At 43.3% G+C, this 17,267-nt stretch overlaps 1 protein-coding gene across 4 annotated transcripts in view; it reads right to left on the bottom strand.

Moving 5' to 3' along the window:
• Positions 1 to 17,267, bottom strand: part of SGCD (sarcoglycan delta) — a 355,601-nt gene that overhangs the window by 42,366 nt on the left and 295,968 nt on the right. For all 4 annotated transcript variants that reach the window (XM_080398161.1, XM_080398163.1, XM_080398162.1 and 1 more), the window contains 2 exons: positions 8,641 to 8,728; positions 6,234 to 6,353 (listed from right to left, as the gene is read on the bottom strand). In XM_080398161.1, coding sequence (XP_080254287.1) covers positions 6,234 to 6,353; positions 8,641 to 8,728 — 208 coding nt within the window. The remainder of the gene's footprint in view (positions 1 to 6,233; positions 6,354 to 8,640; positions 8,729 to 17,267) is intronic.

Raw genomic sequence — 17,267 nt, forward strand, 5'->3', positions numbered from 1 at the left:
GAGCAACCGCTACCTCTCGGTGCCGTTGAAGCAGCCTGAGCAAGGAGCTCATTTGCAATGGGATGAACTGGGAAAGACCTCTGACCCCAGGCTGATGGTACAGCGTGCTTTCCAGAAGCCCAGCGGGGTACCCCAGCACGGCACCACGGCCACGCTTCAGCAGCGCCGAGCCATCCCGGAGTTACAGGCAGCTCCCTCTCCGCTGTCTTTGCAAAGGAAAAGTATCATCGTGGGAAAATATTTCAGTTGCCAAGTAATGAGTCTTGTAGCACCATTTCTCCTTTGAAAAAACCTACTGACAGACCTGTAGTAAGGACACGTTTTTCAGGAAAAGGTATAAAACCCACAATAAAAAGATTCAAGCTTGGCATTTATCCTCAGGCGTAAAGTTGCAGCAGACTCAATGGTGAGGCCAGAAAGCTCCGTTTCCTCTCTGGATCAGGCCTGATTTCAACACTTGGCCACAGAAGTTGTTCCTTCTGCCACAAAAAAATCAGCAAAATTCCGTTTTGAAATCATAATGGCTGCTCTAAAGGGTCAAACAGGCATGTCCTGACCCATAAATAATTGCTTCTGAAGAAGGGTGCACGCAACAAAAATGGGTTACAATTTCTGAAAGCTGTTAAATCTCTCAGTTACACTGTCCTCTGAAATGACTGGAACCAGTCGAATAGCATTCTGGATTATTGTAATGAAATGTAACTATTCTTGCACTCATTGAAGTTCCTCTGCTGCAAATATTGCAGCAAACACCAGTTAGAAAGGACAAGCCACACAGCTACTAAAATATTAATACTGAGAAGGGTGAGCAGAGTGCTTTAACCAAGCGGGCACTGCAGCCACAGCTCCGCAGGGTTCCTCCCAGATCGCGCTAACACAAGGCTCCCTGCACACGCATGTAGAAGTGCAGCTTTAGGGCCAGCTGGGCCAGCTCACACAGACACACAGATCACCACATTCAGATGAAATTGTCTTCTCCTCCCGTCTAAGCGAAGGACGTTGCAAACCCTGCCATTGCAACCACCCTGCAACATCCTTAACCCTGCCATGGGTACTGAAACCCAGCACCTTGTATCCTGCAAATACACAGCAGGTTATTCCCCCCACCCTGTTCCCAACAACAGAACCCCCCAACCCAAACCCACCCGTATAAAAGCACTTTTATGAGACAGTCACACAGAGACCGCACGGACTGTAAGCTTGGGCTGTGTTGCTTTTATCTCTGGCACTCCCCCACTAAAACCTCTGAGGTCCTTAATATACAACTCATAAATAAAATGCTGGAAACGTGCCTTGGAATTAATTAATCCAAACTTATTAATGAATCTGTAATAACATTTCAACAGCTGACTCCTCTTTTCAGGTGCATTCCCAGGCACTTGGTGAGAAACTAGAACACAACCTGCTCCCAAACGAACGTTCCTGGAAGTCTAACCTGCAGTCAGCATTTGCATGCTCCACGCAGTCCATCACCCAGAGGGAATATGCTACAGTGGAAAAAAAGCTACAAGGCAGAAATACAGCTGATGATTTGAAGGAAGGGCATGCAAGGGGCTGGCGAGATCAAAGGTGCGTGTTAGCCGGCTGTGTTGTGGGGGAGGACTGCGATGCTGCACATCTTCTGCAGAGAAGCTCCTGCATCTTTATACGGGCAGATGAAAGGCATCCTACCCCACCCTAAATACAGCTATTTTAGTTATGGTTTGCCACAGTGAAAAGCTTTAGCTGAATTTTTATCATCAGATTACATTAGGAGAAAAGCTTAGGCTATGGTAGTATAAATGTCTAAGTGAGAGGCACATTTTCCAGGGACCCAGAGTGGGAGCAACCTGGGAGTACTCCCTGTATACTTGTATTACAGAAAAGGCACCTTGTGGTTTTAGGATTAATCCCATCCTTATTGCAAAGCAAAACGGTAATCTTAAGAGCAGTTAAAAAAACCTGGTTGATTTGTAACGGGAGAGCATCCAGCCCATGCAATCCCACCTCCCACGCAAACCTTCCTCCACCACTCAAACCCAGGGACTGCAAAAGCTTGTAAGCTGCAGGAACGCGTCTTTTGCATTTTTATCTCAGCTCACTGCAAAGCATGTGGATTCCCATCAATATTTAGTCTTAAAAAAAAAAAAAAGGTTAAATCCATCATAAATATTAAACACCAGAGTACGCTGGCGAGTTTCCCTGAACACAAACTTCAGAAAGTAATCTCCAAAAAAGATGTCAAGGCCCTTGGGAGAACTGACACTGGCATGTCATCAGATGTTGTCTTATAAGGCTAAATTAAGCATCTGACCAGAGTTTAATTTCTGTAAAAACTCATGGTAATTTAAAATGCTTTAGATTTAATTAAAAATGCTTTTTCTATAGAGATAATAATGTAACTCTGTTAATTAGTATCCAGTGGCATCTAGAGGGCATATTTAATAACTAATCTGGAGAATAAATAGAGCTAATTAACAGTCAGAATAATGCTTTATGATTGTCTTTTGTTTATAAATGCTCTAACGTTCAATATGCTATTAAGTGAAATTGGTAATGAATATATATCAAAATTATTTTTTAATGCTCTTTTAACTAAAGAGTTTCTTTTGCACCATTCTTCAGATGGGCTGAACGCATTTCATTTCTGGAGGGGGGGAGGAGGGGGGAAGGCGAACCGCTGCATGACGCACCGCACACGAATTCAATCAGGACTCATTCCTTCATCTCCCATAAGGCAGCCCATACGTGTTTATGAGCCCGGGGGTGGGGTGGGGTGGGCATCCAGCCAGGCGTTAGCTTGTGCCTATGTTGTGTCTGCCAAAGTGCACTGCTGGCCGTGGCAACGGGCAGCGCAGAAGGGTGCGCACGTCACCCCCCGCACCGCCACGGTGCCCTTCGGCTGAGTTTGCTTTCAAAACCTAAGCCTTGCAAAACCAGGGCTGCAGATCTGAGGAATGAGACCCGCTCCAAAGTTTGCTGTAGTATCTTTTACAAGACCGTGAGCTGCTCAAATGCTCCAGAAGCGGAGCCTGTAAAAGAAAGGGGTGCTAACCACGAGAACGTGCTGCCACCCCGTGCCACCACAAGGGTGGAGGAGATGGCTGGGCAACCGCAGGCACTGCAGAGGAGCTTGGAAAGAAAAGGACAGAATGGATTTGGCATCAGGCTCAGTTTCTGCATGACTTCTTGCAGGCAAACACGAGCTCCTTCTGAGTCATCCAGACCGATGCAGCTGCTGAGCTCCCGGCCGGCTCTGAGCAAGGCAGAGGGAGCTTGTGCATGTGTTTGCGAAAGGCTGCACGGCTGCCAGCAGAGCTGACCGTGGCCAAAGGGCTCAGAGGGCTGCCCCTGTCCTCAAACGCAAGTTCCCATTATCCTCCAATCTCTCCTATGACGATAGGTTTGGCTGGATTTGCTAAATTAAATAAAACCATCGAAGACCTCTAAGTTACATCGTGCATGAAAAGCAGAGGGGACCAACTCTGTCTTTCTGTGCCCTTTAACAGTTATAAATCAGAAATAACTCCCCAAAACACAACTAACATAAAAAGCACTTTCATTTGGTAATCTGCACTACCCATGCTGTGCAATTTTTTGAAGCACCATCAAATGCAGCACATGTCCTACTTGTATTTGTTTTTATCCACAATTCTGTTATTCTTCCCTTTTTTAATGCCTTACCAATGCTGAAAAACCCTTTAGCTACCCAGAGTAGAGTCCATTTCAAAACAGGAAAGCACCTCTTTTCTCAAGACAAAGCTTTAGCATTGTAGAACAAACTTTGAGAATCAGCTTTGAAGAGTGTACAAAGAAAAAAAACCTAATTATCATTAACAAGATTAAAAGCTAGCCACAAGCTCAGTAACTGCTGCTCTAACCTCTGTGAGACGACTTTCATGCCAGATTGCAGACACACACTCCTTTCTACAAGAAGTACATGTTCAGCAATAACACGAACAAGTTAAGATTATTTACATAGCGTAGACAGGTGTCAGCAGACACATACCAACAGCACCTGAGATCCCAAGCACCAGAAAAATGATCAAAGGAATTTGTCTGTGTACTACAAGTTGGACTAGTCTCGAGTGCAGACACAAGAAATACGAACATACGGTATAGCACTTCCCAGCATGGCAAACAGCCATGGCAAACACTTTTGGAGATAAAATTAGATTGGGGAAGCAAAGCTGGAGAAAAATAAAGCCAAGCATGAACTCTGAAAGCATTTCAGCTCAAGGTCATAGGAATACTTGCGATTTAACATCACCAGTGGTATCATTCTACCTCTTCTTTGCTGATAGATCTGCATAAGCCAAATAAACCCCGAGACACAAATGCAGGTAAAAATGAAAATGCACTACAGTGGTTAGCGGTATTTTTTATGCTGCTTATTCTGGAGCCTAGAACGAGGCAGAAACTCAATATAACTATCAAAAATAATTCCTGCTTTCTCTGAAGAGTACAAAGTAAATAAAAAGCACCATTTTTGTACATAATCTGAAAAGGAGTACTTGCAACTTGTAAGGAAAAGATTCTGTATTTTTTTTTAAGAACCAGTGACATAAATCTCTCTCATTTTAAGATCTCCAAGAAAACAATTAAAAACTGTTACTTCCTGACTTCACCTATCCTGCACAAAGACTGTATTAGGTCTGAAGAGTGCAGTGCAAAGGGAGATTCGCAGTACAATGCTGATTGTGAGAAACATTCCCCAGCTCTGTAACACTGCAAGAATCTTGAACGGTCATTTTCAAGATTTTAAGCTAAAAAAGATACTGTTAATTTTGTGAAGTGCAACACTTACTCTACAAAACTCACCAAACTTTACATAGCTGGTGACTGAACTAGTCCAGTATGTAACAACAGCGACCTGCACAGAGCTACACCTGGTCCGTCTACAAACAGGAACCTTCTAGAGTAGCGTTACACGCGGTAACCTAAAATGTTCAGGGTTGGATACAAAGTCCCATTCATGATGGTTAGACTTCAAGGCGTTTAAGCTCCTTTAGATTATACATAGTATACTAATAAAATGCTATGTAATATATAGAAATAATAATAATGATAATAACAACAACAACAACAACAACAACTATATATAATTTTAATCTCCTTCATTGATCTCTTTGTTTTTAGGAGCTTACTAGAGAAGTACGGAGCAATTTGGAGCAAACATCCATCCATGTCAAGCCATTAGAAAACTGTCAGTGCATCCACAGAGACCAGTGGCACCGTTCTGTGACTAACTGCCAGCAATACTGAGCTACCCAGCCTGGTCCTGCATGAAAACATTCACCAGCAAATCTCAGACTAACCAAAGAGCACGGATTGAACTGGAGAGCAAGAGAATTCAAGTTCCTAAGAGGTAATTTCATATAATTTATCAAATATATTTTTAAATTTCAGAATTACCATAACTGTTTCCTTTTTTTCTAATTGAAAAAAAATAAAAATTCCAAAGAAACAATAAGCAACTCCCATGCCCAAAACCAAAGTGTATCTCCCCAATTTTTGTTAGGAAGTACCAATGCCAAGCCTAGCAGGCAGGACAGCTGGGGAGACAGATCCTGCACAGGCAAAGGAGAGCTCAGGGTGCCCTGTCTGTCTCAAGGGGCAGACGAGGGAGTGGTGGCATCGGTGATGTCGACCTCCCGTGCACGGGACACTGAACCCTACCCACCACATAGCTGAAGACGGCTCAGAGATGCACAATGTACTCCTGCACGCGGCTAAGGAAAGATAGCCAATTTAAAGACCACCAAACTCTTCAGAGAATTAATGTGGGGTACTAATCCCTGCTGACTTTCTCGCTGCATGTCTCCTCCTTGGCATTTGCTTTAAAATGAAGGAGAAGCTGGTGAAAGTGGTGCGATCAAAAGCATGAAGCCTAGAGGTTTCCCTACATACAGTGACTGCAGACATGGAAGCAGCCTTAGAGCAATCCCTCACTGTCCTTCATCCCAGACCCAAGAGATAAAGTTGTTCTTCTTAAAGCTACTTCATTGAGCCAGACAAACCCCTTCCAGGGGAGTTCCTTCTGGAGGGAAATAACACATTGTGCAAGCTAAGAAACCCCTCAGATAGAAACTCCTGGCCGCTACCTGCTTGGGGAAGATTCAAAGCAGTAAAGAGAGTGAAAGGCTTTATCTCCAAAAGAAGCTTTCTGCAAGCATCAAGGAAAGTCAGGCAAAACTATACTAAAATTTGAAGAGGCGCATATTAAAACAGTGATTTAGTGCATAATCTTTTACCTAAAACTCTCAGTCTCTCTGCTCCAACCACCACTTCGTTGTCATCTGCAGAAAACAGCAATTTTCCAGAGAGGGTTTTCACCTCAAATTTTTGGCTGTGTGCTTCCACTGCTTGGGGACCTAGATGGAAGAAGCACAATGTTTAAGTGAAAAGTATAAGAAAATCACACAGTAGCTTCATATGTTTAATAAACCCATCTGCTGAGATTGTCCTAACAGCTCTGCAGATACAATCAGCATCCCACATATCAAAAAGGGAGGTCTGTGCTTTTCAGAGTGCGACCCCTCATTAGAAAAGGCCACTGTTTTCTACCCAAATAACCACCTCAACTATTTCTACTTACAATTTTGTTAATGCTTATGAGTGTTATAAAATCACCGTTACACTTTGAATAGCCAGGAAATTTTTACAAAGAGATGGACCCACATGCGAATAGCAATGAACATGCCCAGCCATGCTTTCAGAGAATTGGTGCAGCTGTAAGAGGCATCAAGAGTTCCTGAGTCCATTTTGCTTGGACTGATGCTGCCATGTAAAATATTCCTGGGTTTCTCCCTGTTAAATATACCTGGATTAAAATGATAACAGTGTCATGCACAGTCCAATTAAAAAAAAACAATAAACAACCCCAAAAGAAGACATCACCACAGGACCAAACATCTTCCTTCATACCATTTCAAGCATGTGTAGGCCAAGACAAATGACAGTCTTCCACGTTTCAGAAAGTTTTTAGACGAGTCAGACTTTCTTTCATAGCTCTTATTTCAGTTCTGCTCTTCTCCCGCAGGCTGCTGTGCATGGCAGCCCTGGAAAGCCTCTGGCAACGTGTTTTGTTGTGGAGCCTGATAAACATCAGCTGTCCGAATAGCAATTCTGTGCAGGTCTCTGGCTCAAAGGCTGCATAGCGCAGACCTCTCGGTTACCAACCTAAGCTAAACTTTGGACAAATCACGATCTAACAGCCCTGTACAACTCAGGCCAAGCCACAGCCTCCCAGGAATATGCTGCTGCACAGGGCAGGTGATGGGACTCTGCATGGATTCTGGCCATCTTCATGACTAGCCTCATTTCTCCAAAGACAAGGGAAGTAAGACCTGAAAGCCAGTACTTTTTTGCAGGCAGTTCCAAACTCCATCTATACCCGTTTCCCTGCACAAGTCATCTGTATTGGCGTCAGCGCGCACAGAATCATTGGCATGGTTTGCACTACAAAAAAGCGAAGCTATGCTGAGATGCCTGGAAACACTTAAAAAACTCTTGCAGGCATTCTGAGAGAATCCAGTAATTTAAGTTTGATTTGTATCTTGCTAATTAACTGCCTCCCTACTCATCACTGTAGCACAGACTACATGGGACCACATTGCTGCTCTGCTCTGAAACCAAAGCTGCTGCTGAATGCAGAAACGAGCTCAATAACCAGAACATCACACTGGGAGACATCACTGACTGCATCCTCCCAAGCTCTCCCGACAGGGAGGTGCTTACGTGAACCAAATACCCTCTTGAAAATATATGGAGAGCCAACAATCTCAACATGTTGATTCCGAATGTGAGAATCAGGGAGCTTGGGGTTGAATTTATTTCTTCCCTCCAGTCGGTTTTCACACACACTGCTTAAATCATTGCTTACTGAAGCTGCATATTTAATTATTTAATACTGTGACTAGAGGCCAAGATGTTATATAAGCAAACCAAACAACCCAGCCTCATATAGAAACAACATGTTTATGGATTACTGGCTTTGCCACACAGCAATACTTCTCCCGGTCCCTAGATAAATCTCAATAAATGAATGTCTATCCTATATCATATATATATATATATAATATTATCATATATAATGCATTAGGCTTTTCAACCCAAATTACACATGCATTCATTCAAATGCTGCTGCGCACTGGGGATTTACGAAACACCCATTCCCCATCAAACACATTCAGGCTTGGGAGCACGAGACTGTTCTTCATCAGCATACGGGCACAGAGAGCTCTAAATTGCGGTGTCCCACCCCAGCCGCAGTTAATCTGCAGAGTTCCCAAGATCTCAGGCAAATCAGAAGTGGCTCAGGAAAAGCCTGTGCCTGTTACAACCGAAATGTCAGCCTGCATATGTTGTTCTTGACCCTGACGTGGTTCAACTAACCTTTCTGTCTCTGGCTTGGCTTTCAAATGAAAACGATGGTCTGCTTCGTTATCAGAAAACACCAGCCAGCTGCCTCTCCAGCACGGCTTTCATGTCTCCAGCTTTGTTTCTACAAAGTGGAGCGAAGTTTCCATTTGTACTTCACAAGACACCTGGGCTCCCCTCCCGCGTGCTGTCTAAAGGCAGCACAGCATCTCACAACACACACACACACACACTTTCATCCCTCCTTAATTCTTCCACATAGCTTTCCCCCCTCCTTACCTGTTACAAGGCGAGTGAGGACTTTAGTCTTCTCATTGAGGATGTTCACCGTCACATTCCTGGCAGACTGGAAGTACAGTGGGTTGCCCTGGAACAAGACCACGAGAGCAAGCACGTGAGATGGGGATGGTTGCCCCAGACCAGCCTGCTTGAGACACCTGGAGCTCTGCCCAGCGCTGCTGGGCTGCCGTCAATGGCCCAAGGCTGGGCACCTGGCCGAGGTGCAGGCTGCCTTGCACTGTTTTTATTGTCCAGGATAAAACCAGAGTCCACACCCTTGTTTGGCCCAGTTAATGTCCCAGAGCCCGGCCCTGTTTTAGGGATAATTAGCTTTATTGGCAGTTTCAGCCAAGCAACCTGTTATTTTAAAATGTGCAGGTGACAGGGGACCTGACCTAAGCTTTCCGAAGGTCACGGTGCTTTGGGGGGGCGGCTGGCTGCAGCAGTGCGTTTCAGAGTCAAATCTGCAATACGGCGCACAGCTTCAGATGGCTCCCCGGGGTGGCCATGTCTGCCTGCCACACAGCCACGAGTCAGCCATGCCCAGGGGCTGTGAACGAGAAAAACTTACTGACATGCAGAAAGTACCTTAGGTCTCAAAGCACTTACGAGCCATCTGGCACGTACCACCATCACATTCCAGACCGGTTGTCAGCTTGGGACCAGACCCATCCCATTGGGTCTGGAGGTACACAAGACACGAAATCTTCCCCATTCCCCACTTGACCACGTGGTTTTCTGCCCATTTTTCATTTTTATGCTTTAAATATACCTCTGAGAGAAGAGCTAGAGCAGCTGTTAACACAGAGAAGCCACACAGCTACCTGGCAGCATCCATCTCAGGTATTTCTCCCGCAGAGCAAAGCCAAAGAAAACCTACTGAGAAAACCATCTGGCTCCTTCTGTGCGCAAACGCATCCAAGGCACCTGGGAACTCGTGTTTTCTACAGGCAGTTCCAGTCTACACAGTTGGTTTCTCGGGGGCTATTAGCCACCTACGGCACTAGCACAGGGTGACCCCAACTTAAATCAGCCAAAAATCTAATGTGCGAGGTGGAAATTCCCTGCCAGAATCTCTTCATAATGTCTAAAGCCGGCAGCTGATTAAATTAATCAACTGACTAAGCCACAGGACCAGTAGAGGGAATGGAATAGCAAGAGAATCAAGAAGGAGTTGAAAATTTTATTCCCATGTGCTTCCTCAACCAGAGTCTTTCTCCAGTGCTTCAAAATCTTTCCATTGGGAATGAAAACTCAGGCTGAGCATAGAGGATCTTGTAGGTCAGACGTGTTCTCCTTGCCTCCCAAATTTGTAAGGAATGTAACTACTATTTGCAGAGATGCTGTTTTTCTGGATAGGAGTAAGGCAGGAGGAGTAAGTTGTCTGCATACAAAACATAACAGGAGCACAGGGATGCACTCATGGAGCCCTGCGAGGGACTGGAGCTTCAAGGAACACTTCTAGTGATGGGAAAATGATTCCCAGCAGTATCTGCAGAAAAAACACCTCAGAAAGCTAAAACAAAACCAGCCCCACGTATGACTAAATATTCACAACAACTACATTTGTGGCCTTAACTGTCTGTGCTGCATGCACCCATAGGATCAGCCCTCCAGCAAAAAGGGGGGGGAATGGGATTTATTCTATCAATTATAACTAGAGCATTAAAGCTATATTTGGACTATTTGTGACTAAATAAAAATAATAAAGAGAAAGAATTCCACTTAATCATTTCCAGACCTTGGACAAGTTTCAGAAGCTCTTTGTGTCTGATTCTCCTCACAGGGTAAATGAGAATAAATCATCCTTCTATACCTCTGTGATATGTTTGACATCTTAAGTAATATAGTATATGAAACTGACATACTATTAATAAATTAGAAGTAAGGAACAGTGGTAATGACTGCTAATGATTTTGCTCTTTTTGTTATTTTTTATTTGTGGTTTTCTAGAACCTAGAAATTGACGTTGATTACTATTCTATTGTCAACAGCACAGAAAAAAAGATGGCTTCACTTGAAAACCCACTTGCTCTAGTATCAGTTCTCCACAGCCTTGATCAGGGACCTAATGTGAACACCCCCAGCGAGAGCAGTTTACTACTGCATTTTCATCACACGCTCACAGATGGAGGATATTTTGAAAAGCAGAGAGCTACAATCTGTATAATCTATAGTCATCGGTGAGATTATAATTGCTGTAAACTTGCCATATGAAGCACAGGAAAGTCACAGTTTTGATTTGCGCTATTTGACTTCTGTTTATGGACTTATGCAAGTAGCTAGAGTGCTTTGAGAAGGCCAGGAAACCTTCTGGTCCAAATTCAGGTAGGAAAAATCATTCGGTCCCCGTGGCTTTGAAACTCTGTCACTGATCTGTGTAACAGGAGACAGCACTGTACAAGTACTACAAGGTAAGCCAAGTGGTTAATGTAAGAAGTCACAGAAAAAGTTGCTCCGGAGTCTTACAAGACAAGCTAAGATCTAGTATCCACCTGCGAAACACTTAAAACACATCATCAGACTTTGCCACGCTTACCCCAGCATCGTCATCTCATTCACTGATTCAGAGCTCAGATTCATGCAGCCTTCAAAAAACTAAATTTCCCTAATGGAAGAGTTATGTTTTTATTGGTCTGCAGGGAAGGAACATTTCAAGCACTTAATGCAATGCCCACTCTCATTTCCATAATTCTTCTTCCATTAAGAAATGAAAAAGAGCTGAAAAAATTACTCCCCTTTGCTGAAAATTCTGCAGATTTCCTGTCCATCATCTTCTGTTTAAAAAGGTAACAACACAGACATCTTTTACACACTAACATTTAAAAGATGTGTCCTCTGTTGCAAGCTTGGTGATGATGCCAGCTTCCTTCAATCACACAGAAAAAAAATAATTAAAGCATTAAAAAAATTCTTAAAACAGTTAGGAATTATAACTGAAAAGATAAAACCTATCACTTCACTTACACTTTCATGTTATCATGACACAAAATTAAGCACGTGAGCAAGTGGAAATTTAGATCAATATGGCATCATCACTACAATAAAAATAATTATGTAATGAATATCCTCATAAAGTATCGTAACACTCAATAGATCTAGAGTTAGAATATCAGCATGCAATAAATAAGCACATCTAATTCTAACACTGTTAAGTATGCGATACACCACATTTCTGTAGTACAATATGCAACAATCCAGTTCCAAATCTTTCCATATAGGTAATAATAAAGAAATGAATATATTTTACTCTTGGGATTGATGCAAAGGAAATGGAAGTGAATGGAAAACTGGATTAAGTATTATTTTGGGTTCAGAAAAGTAGGGAAAATAATCTTTTTCTCTTTGTTTACCTGTTTCTCTTCAAAAGGTTCAACCCAATTCTTCAGAAAAGTCCATTTGAGATAAAGTGCACTTGATACCACCCATCACACAAGAACCTAAGATATTTCAATGCCTGCATGCTATCTGATATACTGAGAAATCTCTCTCTGACAGTTTTTCTTCTTCCTTTCATCACAGACACGACAACAAGGTTTCCCCGCACCTCTTTTTGCAAGAGCAGATGCTGCTCCCAGCCCATGCGCTGCCAATGACTTGCTCTTTACACCCAGACTCGGCTCTTATGACTTTACTCTCTCTCCAATAACCCTCTTTTAAAGTGGGTTGTGTTAGCAGGGTCCCAGTTCACGTCCATCCTTAGCCACGCCATCGCACTGCACTGAACTACAGCCTTTGATTTAACTTGCTACCCTCCATTCCGACGCTGGTTTACATTATTGTCTCTTTCCAGTGGTTCCTTTGATCGTTTGGCTGGAGAAACTGAGGTAGAGACACTGATGGGAGTAGGATGCCTTATTTTTTTCCTTTCTGCTTGTTTTCCTGTTTGCTTCTGATTTATTTCAAGCATTTCCTTGCAGGACACCGGTGGAGGATCCCACCCTGCTCCGGGCTGCAGCTCCATGTCTGCGGGCGTGCGAGGCTGAGATCTTTTAAGGACTCTTTGGGCTTCCAGCCCACCATGGATCTACTATTCATCTCTGCAGGAAATCCTACACAGTAAATACAACACCCTGCCTCTTCCTTCATCCCCTCATTAGCAGACCCAACGGCTTAACAATGCAAACGTTTGTAGACACACAAAAGAAGTTGCCACAGCTACTCAACATATTAAAACACTGGACACAGGCTGTGGAAGGAATAATGTGAGAAGTGCAATATGTCAAACCACTGTATCTTGTTTCCTCACAAAGCACCAGGTATCCAGTAAAACACGGAAGACTTTGCAAAAGGTATTGACTGATTGTTTGCAAGGTTAAACACATGGCAAGGCAAGCCCTAACAGCTCACTAGCTGTCTGTCTTCGGCCCACTTGGGAAAAGATGCTAAAAACTCCTAGATCAGAGACTAAACCACAAAAACCCACTTTGACTGACAACCTTATTCTCCAGCTGAAGCAATCTCAACCACTGCTGTCTTTAAGGAAATACAATACTTTAACAGATGTTCTTAGACTGTTTTAGGGAATTATTAAAAATGTTCAGGAGTCCTTCTGGATTTTAACAGGCAATTTTAAAATGAAGCATCGCATCACAGTCAGTGTGTTTGTAATTTAGATGGTCAGAAGGAGTACCTTTGATTTGATCTTGTGGATTCCAAGATGTCACACAGTAAGCACCAGGGAAGCTTGTGGAAATAATGGAAATCGTGAATTTCCTGCAGGCTTGACAAAGTAATGGGGAAAAAAATAAAATATTCTACCATAATCCAGGCTGGCAAGGAGCAGTCTATGGAGAAGCCACGCAGAGCACCATTTTCGTGCTCAACTGTACCTCTCACTGACATTACTGAAAGCAAACACTGCTCTTTCCACAGCTGGACTGTCAGAGGGCAAAAGCTCATTTTCTGCAAAGCAAGCAGCCAGTCCACCCCTGGCAACAGCTCTCCTTCACCTGGCCCACAGCCACAGGCAGCATGGTCACCTGCCTGCACCCTTGAGTGCCGTTCTAAGGAGCTCCTGACAGAGGGGAAGTATTCATGTGGGTTAGAACAAATATATTCCTTTCCTGAAGTCTAATCGGTCTTACTATGCTAGCAGCTAAATGTGATAATAGTAGTAACAGCAACGATACTCTCCCACACTGCCTTTTCCCTTGGTAGGGCCAACTCCGAGCTGCACAAGGTAAACGTTCCGTGGTTTTGTCTGTTTGGAGTGGCAAGCGTTCACTGCCCGTTAGTAAGACAGAAAGTAGTAATTCCAGGGCACCTGAAATGTCCTTCACCAAGAATGGTAAACCACTAACGAAACCCCCCAGATCCATCACCTCGGACACAGCACCGCACACCAGCTCATTCTTGCAGCTGTCAGGCATGTCCCGTATGACTGGCTCATACTTCAAAGGGAAGCACCGACAATATCGTCACTGCACGACACTAAATGTAGGCTTTCCAAACCATAAAGATCTCCAGAATACGCTGTGAGCACACAGTTAAAAAAAACACCAGCCCTGACCCCGAGTGTGCATTTCTCTCCCTACTCCTGCCTTGAGAACAGAAACTCCTTTGGGGGGTGTCTGATGCGAGAAAAGCTCGGAGCTGCTCCCATAAAACAGACAGTTGGGTGTAAATACTTGAGCTAAAAAAACCCTTCATAACTGGCAACAGATGCTGCAGAGATCAAGCAACTGACACCACCGTGAATCACAGCAAACCCCACCAGAACCCTGTGCAGACATCATGCACGTCCTGAAAAGCAAACAGACAAAACACTGGACAGCATCTATCTTCGGCTGTGAAGAAGACAAGCTTGGGAGGATCTAGTGAACCCCATCCCTCAGATTCCACTTGGAAGAGCAGCCCGGCCTTCATCTACATTGACAGAAGATCTAGACTTCAGGCCAAACTCGCAAGCCAACCATTACAGTTCCTATTTCAAAAGTAACCCAAATGCTTCTTCCGCCTGTTTCTGACCTTGCTCCCCACAGTATGAACAGGATTTTGCCCAGAAGCCTTCTGGCACAAAAGTTTAAGTCAGGTTGCTAAATCCCTGGGCGCCAGATCGAAAACATCCCTTAATACGATTTGAGCATACTTTCTGTTGTTTAATCACTGAGTCTCTTTTGATCTTGATTTTGTCCTTCAAACAGTTGAATATAATGTTCATGTAATGAAATCCCTTTTTTTTAGTAAAACTTCTGATGCGACAGTGTAAGCTCCTCATAGCAGAATGAAAGCAAACTGAATGGAATTGGTAACAGACGGATTAAAACAAATGCTACAAAATGCCCAGTATGTGCTATATTTGTGTCTAAAGATGATTGCTTTTAGGAAGGAGGCAACAGGTCCAGTGAGACATAACAAAATGTAGTCTGCATTCTCTTCTTTCAGGAAACAAACTCTTTTCACATGTATAATTGCGCCTAGGTCATGTAACCTGGATCAAGAATGGAGCTGATACAGCCCTGACCTGCCACTGGCAATCAAAGACATAAATGTACTATCATGAGTTGACTTAATGTGCCATGTTTCAACTTCTGAAATTTTATTAAATATTGGAACGCTTAAAACAAAAAAAATCAAGTTCCTTCTTTCATGCAAACAAGGTACAACCACCTTTGCAGAACGATATGCTTTACAGTACCATGAAGCTCAGGAAACACTGTGGTGCCACCCAACGGGACATATTTCAATGGCACAGACAGCGCACGTGCTGGAGTTTCATGTCCAATACCACCCCCACCCCCCTTCTACAAAATTTCTTGAAGTTTATTTTAAAAACAATAGAAAGAAAAGATGAATTTTCCACTGCTGCATTAAAGCAATTACATCTCTGATGCTTCTTTTTACAGTGTAAAGAGGGCAGGTCTGTGATGTGAGATCTAAATAACTGGGTTCTGCTTTTGGATGGCTACCCAAGGGGGCTTGTATCCTTCAAAGTGATTTATTTCTGGCAATCTGGGGGTTTCTCTCTTTAGAAGAATACCTCTAGTAATCTCATGAACACAATGCTTCAAGAGAGTAGCTGCTTCTTCAAGATGCCTAATCAGCTGCTTTGCAGCTGAGATTTTTCTGAAAATTAAATTACACCATGTCTGCTGACATTAAAAACAACACTGAAAAAATCTCCAAGACATTACATCTGCCTCGACTTCTTGGCTATTCTTTTTTCTTTTTTACTTCACTGACTTACATGAGGAAAACCACAGATGACATGATGAAACCGATAGACATACACATAAAATAAAATGTAACTGTGCATGCTGGAGTTCTATTCAGTATCCATGGGGCTGGGAAATCTGAATTTGTAACACCTGAAGGCTTCTGCACATTCACAAAACCTTCTGTATTGGAAAGACTGAACTGAGCATTCCTGGCTTCAGAAAAAAATCCAATGCATTAAGCGTGCTCAGTACGAGCAGTCCTCCGGCAAGACACCCTCTGACAACCGCCGAAATGAAGGGAAGAGCACAACTTGTAAAATGACCAAATAATTCTGAAAATGCTTCAAGCACTTCACTGCCCTCAGTTCACCCAAAGGTGTTACACTAGAGTCGATCAAACCTGCACCGATGATTAACTTTGCATCACGGGGGAATGGCTCTCCCCCACACAAACTAAGCAGGACTTGAGAAAACGTAACGCTCTTAAACATGAGAAGAGCGGTCCTGGGCTCTCAGCACATTGATCACCACTTCCAGTAAAAATCAACCGAGTACTCACTAACCATTTCAATTTATTTGAATTCTTCTGCAAAATACCAAACCGCAGTTGCTGCTCAGTGGCAGCTCGCACCAATCTGATCCTTGTCTATAGGAGGTGTTACAGCGGCGGGCCTATGGATTTGTGATGAGTTACAGCCTATTTTCTGCCTCGGGCTATCCTAGTTATGGTCAGACTCCAGTGATGACAGATCTCCTGCTGAAGTGAACACGCTGTAGATAGGCACATAACTATAGGAGAGAGGGAGAGAAAAGAAGAGAGCTCTGCTGAGGTTTAAAATGTTCTAAATCATCCCACTATATAGCTACTCCACTGCTCATAACTTTTACTCCAGACAAGTGTGTAGACCTCTGTTCATGTGTTTTCATTTTTATGGCCTTTCTGGTATGCCTACCGCCTGCCTTAAACATCTTTTAAAACTGCTGGTAAATCATACCCCACTATCAATAAAAGGCATTTGAAGACATTATTAAAATTATACGGAACTAGTAATTTCTGAGTTACTTTCTCTTACTATCAGCGTTACTTAGACTGTAGCACGACCAGAAACAATTAGGATCTCAGTCAGTTAGTGAGGTGAATACACTTTCAAGAGTACATACAGTTAATGCTAAGAAAGGCACGGCAATAAGTTCCAAAAGTCTGATTCAGCAGAGACACGGGCTCTGCAATGCTCACAGCACCTTTTAGGCATTCTGTTACCGCACTGCATAATGCCAAGTTATATATCCAGATATTTTTCTCCAAGAAGGCTAATAACATGGCTATCTCTGAACATCGCTTTGAAATTATAGCTTTCCTTTGTGGCATGTCATGGATCGCTTACTACTTGTATTAGATTATAAATGGCCGTGCCAACTTACGTATGCGTGTACAGCATGAAACACAGGCAAGATCCTAGCAGAGGC

Source organism: Falco punctatus (assembly GCF_963210335.1).
Source record: "Falco punctatus genome assembly, chromosome: 8".
NCBI classification, from domain to species: domain Eukaryota; kingdom Metazoa; phylum Chordata; class Aves; order Falconiformes; family Falconidae; genus Falco; species Falco punctatus.